General features: G+C 34.2%; 1 protein-coding gene across 3 annotated transcripts in view; it reads right to left on the bottom strand.

The window, feature by feature from the left end:
- LOC107670294 (UPF0711 protein C18orf21 homolog) overlaps positions 1–9,270 on the bottom strand; it is a 17,751-nt gene extending 8,481 nt beyond the window's left edge. Inside the window, exons 1-3 of one of the 3 annotated variants that reach the window (XM_016462861.1) lie at positions 9,178–9,270; positions 5,639–5,658; positions 5,075–5,274 (exon numbers count right to left, since the gene is read on the bottom strand). In XM_016462861.1, the coding sequence (XP_016318347.1) occupies positions 5,075–5,274; positions 5,639–5,658; positions 9,178–9,251 (294 nt within the window). In that variant the 5' untranslated portion in view covers positions 9,252–9,270. Of the gene's footprint in view, positions 1–2,041; positions 2,784–5,074; positions 5,275–5,638; positions 5,659–9,177 lie in introns of those variants that run through there. The other 2 variants (XM_016462862.1, XM_016462860.1) reach the window with 2 other exon arrangements.
- Between the last annotated feature and the right edge of the window lie 1,771 nt (positions 9,271–11,041).

Here is an 11,041-nt window from a genome sequence, read left to right as displayed (position 1 = left end):
TAATTAAAGTCTACTGTTTCACAATCAACAGTCAACACATGGCTTTTTGGCTAGATTTAAAACAAGGAAAAACGCCTACCACTCCAGCCCCAGAACCACAAGTCTCACGCAGCATGCAGCTATGCATGTACACCAGCACATAGACCTCTGTACAAGTGCTTTTGAGGGTTAAATCTACAAATAACCACATTTCACTAAACACCCCCAATCACGCAAATGATCCAGTCACACTTCAGAAGAGCCTCAGAAAATGTGAACTTTTCCGCTCTAATCTAGATCTAGATCTAGATCTTAAGCGGATCTTCCTGGCTTTCAGATCAAAGTCATCTGATGCTAAATGAATAACTAAAAAAGGAGCGTTTCTGTGTGTGATTAATGCCTTTCTGTCAGATAAATGATAGTCTATAACCATATCTCTAAACATAGAATACTCCTGGCTAAACATCCAAAGACTTTTAAGTGTTTAATTGTGCCCTACAGTCTTCTAAGAGTGCATCGGTAAAGTGCATTCATATAGGCCATACAACCTAAGTGCAGTCAATGAGAACTGCTTTTAGGGCCACATCAATGATCCTGTCTGTGTCTACTGAAAGAGCAGCAGACAAAGAGAAATATAGGTTTATTTGCAAACGAATGTTCAATTACCAGACTATTGTTTCATCGTGTCCCTTAGTTTGCACTTACAATGGAAGTCTAGCAAGCAAGATGGCTAAGGGGTTTAAAATAAAATGAGATAAGATACACAAGAGCTGCTGCTTCACAAGGACCCCAATTTGGAGTCTGACCTGGGTCATGTCCCGATCCCCTTCCCGCTCTTTCACCCATAATTTCCTTTCTCTATGCCACTTTAGGGTAACACTTTACTTAAAGCATTTATGTATAATGCATTATAAAGAGTTATTAAAGGGTATAAGGCATTATAATTATTCATAATGTGCACTGTAATACATTCTTGTCGTAAATAATTATAACCAAATTTAAAATGCATAGGGAAACAATGAATTAAATAAGATGAATTTAACAATGAATAAGTGTTAAAGTGTTACAATTATTCATGAGATTGTACAATGCATTATAAGGTGCATTACAAGGCATAAGAAATTTTATAATGCAGGCTTTAAGTAAAGTGCTACCGATATTTTTAAAGAAAGGATTTAAAAAAATAAAAATAAAAAAAGCAAAAATGTGAACCTTGTTTCTTGAATTAAAATGTTCCATATTTAGTGTTATGGTTATGATTCAGAAACGATTGTTATGATTGAATATTTAAAATGTATTTTATGATGCTGCTTTTTTGCCCACTATTGTATATTTATTACTATATATACACTACTGCTCAAATGTTTTGAGTTGGTAAGATTTTGTTTTTTGCTTTTGAAAGATGTCTTTTATGCTCAGAAATAAAAAAATGTACTTCAAATGTACACACAATTGTGTGCTGTTATTATAGATTGAATATTTTGCCCATTATTTGTACACTATTATTCAAACGTTTGGGGTCAGTAAGATTTTTTAAAATGTATTTGAAAGAAAGCTCCATTTATTTAATCCGAAATATAGTAAAAATAATGTGAAATATTATTACAATTTAAAAATCGCTATTTTCTGTTTGAATATATTTTAAAATGTAATTTATTCCTGTGATGATAAAGCTGACTTTTCAGCACCATTATCCCAGTCTTCAGTGTCACATGATCCTTCAGAAATCATTCTAATATGATGATTGTGTGCTCAAGAAACATTCTTATTATCATCGAATATTGAAAACAGTTGTGCTGCTTAATATTTTTGTGGAAACCAAGAAAGTTTCCAAAATAAATGTCTTTACTGTCTCTTTTGATTATTTTAAACGGTGGTGGTGACTAACCCAAGCTTTTGAGCGGTGTGTACATATAAGGCAACATGGTGTTTGTTCTTCCTGGTTTAAAATCATCCACCTAATCTAATCTCAAGTCACTCAGGAATGGGCAGAACGAACTAGGTCGGTAAAGAGATGACATTTAAACTGAAGTGGACATAAAACAGGTGGACGTGACCTCACCAGAGCATTGGAGGCTCTTTTAAATTTTTGAAGGACTACAGTCTGTTCTGCGCTCAGCCTCTTTCCTGCCGACTCCCTCTTCAGAAGTCTTCTAATCGTCGCTGTGGGCTTCCGCTTGGGCCGCAGACGCACGTGATGATTGCCCAGTTGTCGCCACTGGAAACAGAAGGGGCAGATCATAGACACCGGCAGGGCAGACGCTGGAATGGAGAGAGAAATATAGTGGAGGGTTTTGGCATGGCAACTGGTTAAAATAAAACAGGTGATGCTATGCTCTATTCTGAGGATGGTTTGGCATTTTGGACAGCTTTTCCAATATGTGGTCATCCTACCCGTCTGTCGGACCGTCTTTGAGGTTTGTGAAGGCCGTAGAAATGGATTCTAGTTTTACATCAGGAAATGTGGTCGGACTTAATGGGTTTAACTTGGTTTACCATTCCTTTTCAAAACCAACTGTCTGTTCTGTTGCCTACAAGGTCTTATATAGATTTGGGACTATATGAAAATAAGCACTTTAAAATCCCATATGAGTCTATTAATATAAATAACAAAGCTGAAACTTACCAACGCTCTGATGCCTTTGCCTGTAATAAAAAAGCAGTAAAAGAGTTAGTCTTTAAATCTCAGACTTTACAGGAGTTAGACTGAAATATGGCAGCTTATGAATCATTTATGAGCTTGCAAGAGGTCTTGCACCCAATCTGATGAAGTAACACTGCGGTTTGTTTAGATCTTATAGATTCCTACATGCAGGGTGAAAACTCTGTGTCAGACTATGAATAAAAATATATTTTTCTCACTACCCAATGCTGCACTCGGATATGCTCAATATTCTGTAGCGGTGCGTCTGCAGCAGTCATGCTGCGATCGTTTCCGCACTGAGTCTATTTCTGCTGTGCTGCATGCGCTGAATTAAAGTGACAGCGCATTATTCGCGGTAAAAATTAACATGGATTGACACGGAAATTTAGTAATTACACCATAAATGCATTTAATTAAAGTCTACTGTTTCACAATCAACAGTCAACACATGGCTTTTTGGCTAGATTTAAAACAAGGAAAAACGCCTACCACTCCAGCCCCAGAACCACAAGTCTCACGCAGCATGCAGCTATGCATGTACACCAGCACATAGACCTCTGTACAAGTGCTTTTGAGGGTTAAATCTACAAATAACCACATTTCACTAAACACCCCCAATCACGCAACTGATCCAGTCACACTTCAGAAGAGCCTCAGAAAATGTGAACTTTTCCGCTCTAATCTAGATCTAGATCTAGATCTTAAGCGGATCTTCCTGGCTTTCAGATCAAAGTCATCTGATGCTAAATGAATAACTAAAAAAGGAGCGTTTCTGTGTGTGATTAATGCCTTTCTGTCAGATAAATGATAGTCTATAACCATATCTCTAAACATAGAATACTCCTGGCTAAACATCCAAAGACTTTTAAGTGTTTAATTGTGCCCTACAGTCTTCTAAGAGTGCATCGGTAAAGTGCATTCATATAGGCCATACAACCTAAGTGCAGTCAATGAGAACTGCTTTTAGGGCCACATCAATGATCCTGTCTGTGTCTACTGAAAGAGCAGCAGACAAAGAGAAATATAGGTTTATTTGCAAACGAATGTTCAATTACCAGACTATTGTTTCATCGTGTCCCTTAGTTTGCACTTACAATGGAAGTCTAGCAAGCAAGATGGCTAAGGGGTTTAAAATAAAATGAGATAAGATACACAAGAGCTGCTGCTTCACAAGGACCCCAATTTGGAGTCTGACCTGGGTCATGTCCCGATCCCCTTCCCGCTCTTTCACCCATAATTTCCTTTCTCTATGCCACTTTAGGGTAACACTTTACTTAAAGCATTTATGTATAATGCATTATAAAGAGTTATTAAAGGGTATAAGGCATTATAATTATTCATAATGTGCACTGTAATACATTCTTGTCGTAAATAATTATAACCAAATTTAAAATGCATAGGGAAACAATGAATTAAATAAGATGAATTTAACAATGAATAAGTGTTAAAGTGTTACAATTATTCATGAGATTGTACAATGCATTATAAGGTGCATTACAAGGCATAAGAAATTTTATAATGCAGGCTTTAAGTAAAGTGCTACCGATATTTTTAAAGAAAGGATTTAAAAAAATAAAAATAAAAAAAGCAAAAATGTGAACCTTGTTTCTTGAATTAAAATGTTCCATATTTAGTGTTATGGTTATGATTCAGAAACGATTGTTATGATTGAATATTTAAAATGTATTTTATGATGCTGCTTTTTTGCCCACTATTGTATATTTATTACTATATATACACTACTGCTCAAATGTTTTGAGTTGGTAAGATTTTGTTTTTTGCTTTTGAAAGATGTCTTTTATGCTCAGAAATAAAAAAATGTACTTCAAATGTACACACAATTGTGTGCTGTTATTATAGATTGAATATTTTGCCCATTATTTGTACACTATTATTCAAACGTTTGGGGTCAGTAAGATTTTTTAAAATGTATTTGAAAGAAAGCTCCATTTATTTAATCCGAAATATAGTAAAAATAATGTGAAATATTATTACAATTTAAAAATCGCTATTTTCTGTTTGAATATATTTTAAAATGTAATTTATTCCTGTGATGATAAAGCTGACTTTTCAGCACCATTATCCCAGTCTTCAGTGTCACATGATCCTTCAGAAATCATTCTAATATGATGATTGTGCGCTCAAGAAACATTCTTATTATCATCGAATATTGAAAACAGTTGTGCTGCTTAATATTTTTGTGGAAACCAAGAAAGTTTCCAAAATAAATGTCTTTACTGTCTCTTTTGATTATTTTAAACGGTGGTGGTGACTAACCCAAGCTTTTGAGCGGTGTGTACATATAAGGCAACATGGTGTTTGTTCTTCCTGGTTTAAAATCATCCACCTAATCTAATCTCAAGTCACTCAGGAATGGGCAGAACGAACTAGGTCGGTAAAGAGATGACATTTAAACTGAAGTGGACATAAAACAGGTGGACGTGACCTCACCAGAGCATTGGAGGCTCTTTTAAATTTTTGAAGGACTACAGTCTGTTCTGCGCTCAGCCTCTTTCCTGCCGACTCCCTCTTCAGAAGTCTTCTAATCGTCGCTGTGGGCTTCCGCTTGGGCCGCAGACGCACGTGATGATTGCCCAGTTGTCGCCACTGGAAACAGAAGGGGCAGATCATAGACACCGGCAGGGCAGACGCTGGAATGGAGAGAGAAATATAGTGGAGGGTTTTGGCATGGCAACTGGTTAAAATAAAACAGGTGATGCTATGCTCTATTCTGAGGATGGTTTGGCATTTTGGACAGCTTTTCCAATATGTGGTCATCCTACCCGTCTGTCGGACCGTCTTTGAGGTTTGTGAAGGCCGTAGAAATGGATTCTAGTTTTACATCAGGAAATGTGGTCGGACTTAATGGGTTTAACTTGGTTTACCATTCCTTTTCAAAACCAACTGTCTGTTCTGTTGCCTACAAGGTCTTATATAGATTTGGGACTATATGAAAATAAGCACTTTAAAATCCCATATGAGTCTATTAATATAAATAACAAAGCTGAAACTTACCAATGCTCTGATGCCTTTGCCTGCAATGAAAAAGCAGTAAAGAGTTAGTCTTTAAATCTCAGACTTTACAGGAGTTAGACTCAAGTATCGCAGCTTATGAATCATTTATGAGCTTGCAAGAGGTCTTGCGCCCAATCTGATGAAGTAACACTGCGGTTTGTTTAGATCTTATAGATTCCTACATGCAGGGTGAAAACTCTGTGTCAGACTATGAATAAAAATATATTTTTCTCACTACCCAATGCTGCACTCGGATATGCTCAATATTCTGTCAAATACTAAAAGTACAAGTATTCTCAGGAAGCCTCAGTAAGAATTACGATGTACAAAAATACTGAGGTCAAAGTGTTGTACACACAGCCTGCCAGTGGCCTGAACTCATGGCCATGACTTCCCAGGGGCTTTAATTTCCCTCGAGACTTTATGTGTGTGCATCCTATTTTTGGACATGGTGCTGTTCTGCCTACCTCCTTTATCTAAGCTTCATAATCCTGTCTAAAATTAGTTCACATTGCTAAAAGCTCTGTGTTGTTATTGTGTGGCACGTGCATGTTAATGGGGGCAGGGTTTTTAATTATAATCATCCACTGTGCCATCATCTGCAACTGTTTGTGATGTCACAGCGGATGTTTCACAGCATGCCACAGAGTCGGAGCAGACCCCTTGTTCCCAATGATAAGACATAGAGCCATTATCTGGGTAGTGATGAAGTGTGAATGAAATCATTCCTGCCTGCTATAAAGTCTGATAAATGTCATCCAAACAATGAACAAATTCATCTGTGCCACAAACATTCTCTCTTTATTGAGTTCAGAATTCTTTTTTTCATTCATTTGAATTTGATTTGATTTTTGGTTTGTTTCATTGCTTTGTTTAATTGTATTATTTTTATTTATTTATTAGCTTTTTTTGACAAAGTTGTACATGTGCAGAATAGCAAACAATCACACAGCACTATTTTTATTTATGTTTATTTCATTGATCTGTTTTTATTATTTTAATTTATAGCTTTTCTGAAACTTTCTGAAGTATTTATTTGTTTATTTATTTTTGCTTTATTTCATTGTTTTGTTTAATTGTATTAAGGCTGTAATTTGCCTTTTGAAATAAGAAAAAAGCACCTCTTTTATTTTTGTTTGTTTGTTTTCTTTTGTTTAAAAGTCTTATTTATTATTTCCTTCATTTCTTTGTTTAATTTATTTATTTGATTTTATTTGTTTGTTTTGTTTCTGAGAAAGTGCATTTTTTATTTTTATTTATACATTTTTTTATTGTTTTGTTTAACTGCATAAAGCTTGCTTAATTCCAAAAGGATGTTTTGTTTAATTTTAATTATTTGCCTTTTTGACTGAAAGAAAAACAAAACACAAAGAGCTTTTATTTATTCATTATTTTAATAATTTCAGAATTTTGTTTGACTTTACTATTTTCTCACTTTTATTTATATATTTGCTTATTTTTTGGAAAAAAATTAGTAAACATCCCCGCAGCACTGCCACTGCCAATAAAGGCATGTAATATCACCACATGACTTCTTCCCTGTGGTACTCGAATTCAAATAATTTGTCTATTAATAATGCCGCTCCTTTTAAGTGCTCTCAGAACAAAGATAAAGAACCTTTAAACTCAGTTTACAATGTGCTGCCTCAGCACGATAATATCAACAATGACTAAACTCTTGCTAAATCACTTGAGATAAAAATCAATAAAGAGAATAAGGCCACTGAATCCTCCAGCGGAAACAACAGCTTATCCCAATCGATGTGCCAGGCAGCAAAAGCCTGTGTCTTACAATGACACCTGTGGAGGATATTAAGAGTGATCTTAACAAGTGGTTTATAAATAAAAACGCAACCTCTGTGCACTTCATCAAAAAGGGGTCTCATGTCACGCATACTTTCAGACAAGAGATTCCAGTAACTTACGTACATGTACGCTGTGAGTCAGTGCAGATGTACTGTGTACTCGCAGAGCACAACAAGCCAACTAACGCTTAAAACATGCAGCGCGCTGACCCTGAACATGGGGTCAAGAAACATTTAATCCAAGAAAAACATGCCACAGCCCAAAGCTAAGCTTCATGTATCTTCACTCACTCTGTTGCTAGTACTATCCAAAACATCATGTGATTCATGGCAGCTTCAGAAACATTAAATAAAGCAAGAAACTTATTTGCCTTTTCACCATTACTTTACTAGATTCTCTGTGACGCAGACGATATATTTGAATTAGCTGCCCTTGAAAAAAATGAACAGATGACACTTATGATACTATCTAGATACTAATAATAATTATTATAAATATTTTTTTTAACTGAAGCTGTAATCCTGTTAATTTGGATTTGATTGTTACACTAAAACACTGGTAAAAGCATTTGAAATCAGGTGTCACTGTCATTCATATATGTGGTGGTTAATCACTATGGGTTTTTCAACAGAGATAAGACATTTTCCATCCACATTTAATATTAAAGGAACAAGTGTTTAATGATGATTAACCAGTAAACAAAAACTGTAAAATGACCAACACACTGTTTAGCTGATGAGATTTGAGTGCACGCGTTTATTTCATTACCTTGATGGTGCATTTCTGCTAATGATGCTATTATGTCCACAAATGTGTGGAAATATGATGACTGGAACTGCACTTGAAAACATCACTAAAATATTTTACACTATCTGAGATAACCGGGAAAGTTTACTGAAGAATATTTACTAAGGAAACAACATAAAGCAACTAGAATTCACAGTAGGGATTAGGGAACCATTATTTATCCTCTAAAGAACAGTACCCAACAATGCCATTAATGCAACTATTCAACAGGAAATATTAGATCACAGATACTGCAATTTTTTCCAATCACTGTTTGCAGAAATTGCTCTTCTAAGTAGTTGCACTTTATTCTCAAGTGAGAAAAGTGCATAATTTTAGGTTTAACAATTATATTTAGCACAAAACACAGATTAAAAGACATTTCAATGACCATTAAGATTGCAAAACAATGTTGCATGAATATTAATATTAACAACAACAATAATAGTAACAATATCAACAAATAATCATTCTTTTTATTTACAATAATAACAATAACCATTATTATCAGTATTATTATTGTACTTGTTATAAATAATTATAAAAACAAGTGCGTACTTGTAAAAACAAGATTTTTTTTATTGCTATTATGTGATTACTGCCATCATCAATATATTTATCAGGTATATTACATTTCCATTGTTGTGGCCCAATAGCCTAAATGTATTGTGCCAAAAAGCAGAAATAAAAAATGGTTCTGCATATCAGTTATCTGATCTAAAAAATAAATAATGGGTAATGGTTATAAAACGAATCTCTCTAAACGTCTTCAAATGCAACGCAAAGTGCATAAAAAAAGAGGAGTAGTCTGTCATCTACTGGTAACTTCATGGCATTACAGCAGAAAGCATGGCGAGGAGCATGTGCAGAACAGCATGTTCAAAATCCACACTGATCATGAGCCGTATAATATGTAGTAGAGCTGAGGAAAATTGAAAAGTACTTACATGAGAAAGCGCGACTGCTCAGGGCAAATGTCTTTGTAAAGTAAAGAAGCGTTAAATAAGAATTTCTGGGTCATCGCGTCTGCTTTAACAGCCAAACCTTTGCGACAAAAAGCCCAGCGTTCAAACCTACAACAAATGCGGCCTTAGCAGATAATTGCGGTCAGTAATGAAAGTAATGAAAGTGTAAAAAAAGTGCGTTTTCTTGGTCCAGCGTGACTACAGGAAATAATACCCGTGTCGTTACTTTAAAATTACCCACAATGCATCAATGCGGCCGAGGAATTATGGGAGTGCGAGTTTTTAACGACTCGTACTATACGCGTGGTCATCAGTGATTGACTGCTCCAATAAAGGCCTAATAAAACACACAATGTCTTTTATTTACACTGTAACTATTGCTGAGGAAGTTTATTTTATCCAATGCTACACTGTATTTGCATCCACAACAGCACTATCATTTTAGTGACAGTTAATCACTGATCCATATATATAATGACATAGGCCTACTCTATTATAGATCAGTGCAGTTAATCTACAGAATGTTATACCATTTTTCCAATGCAGTGCAGACCATCATTAAATATATGTAGGCTACTACTAAACATAACTATAATAAAACTTATATTATAGTTATGTAACTATATGCTATTGCAAGGTGAGGATGTGAGAGGTTGTGCCAGCTGTTTCATTTGTCTGCTTTTTGCTATAACTTGCTGCGAAACGAGTTGATATAGTAAAAACAGTAGGCTAATCTCCATCCGTAGAGATTACAGTAGCCTAACATATCATGCTCAAAATCTTTAATAATAATCATAGTCATAATCACAATCATAAGCATATAATCAAAATCATAATAAAGTATTAGAATACTATTACCAATATATATATATATATAATAATATAATATATTGTATTTATTATTATTTTTATATATCAATAACAAATAATAAACAATACAATAAATATCCAAGATATATTATGTACTTACAAGATATATTATCTTAAAATAATTAATTATTATAATTATTATATTATAACAATTCATTTCAACATTTATTAACGATCCCATTTATTTTGACCAATAATAATATTAATAACGACAATAATAACGATTGTAATACTAATAATGTAAATTAGGCTAATTATTATATTATAATATACATACATACATATTATTGTATTTATAATTATTTTTATGTATCAGTAACAAACAATAAACAATACAATAAATATACAAAATATATACTTACAAGATTTATGATATTATCTTATTATAATTAATTATTATAATTATGATATTATATTAATTATTAATTATAATAATTATTATATTATAACAAGTGATGCCAATATTTATTAAAGATCCCATTTATTTTGACAAATAATATTATTAATAATGACAATAATAATCATTGTATAATAATACTAATAATGTAAATTAGGCGAATTATTGTAATATCGTATAATAAAGTAATAGTCATTATTGTAATGTAAATGAAATTAATTAAATGTAAATGTTTTGTCATTATTAATATGATTATTATTTGTCAAAAATAAAGAAACTGCGAAAGATGCAGCTATCTGGGTATAGTGAAGCAAGATTGATTGTTTCAGTGAATTGTTGTACTGTCGAGGGACTTAACCCATTTAACATTACACAAGAACGGACTCCTTCTGGACCGTTTGCGGCGTCGCTTCCCTCAGATCATAGAGAGGAAATCATCATCTTCATCATCATCATCATCACGCGGACTCAGATGGCCCGCGGCGCTGCGTCGATGGAATTGGATATTTAAGGCAGCGCAGAAAGCAGTTCACGTTCACTCTCCGCGGCGCGCGGCCAGAGAGGCGCTCTGCAACTGAC

This window comes from Sinocyclocheilus anshuiensis, unplaced genomic scaffold (genome assembly GCF_001515605.1).
Source record: "Sinocyclocheilus anshuiensis isolate Anshui unplaced genomic scaffold, SAMN03320099.WGS_v1.1 scaffold913, whole genome shotgun sequence".
Classification (NCBI taxonomy): Eukaryota; Metazoa; Chordata; class Actinopteri; order Cypriniformes; family Cyprinidae; genus Sinocyclocheilus; species Sinocyclocheilus anshuiensis.
Note: the sequence above shows the minus strand (reverse complement) of the source record. Positions and strands in the feature narration are given on the sequence as shown.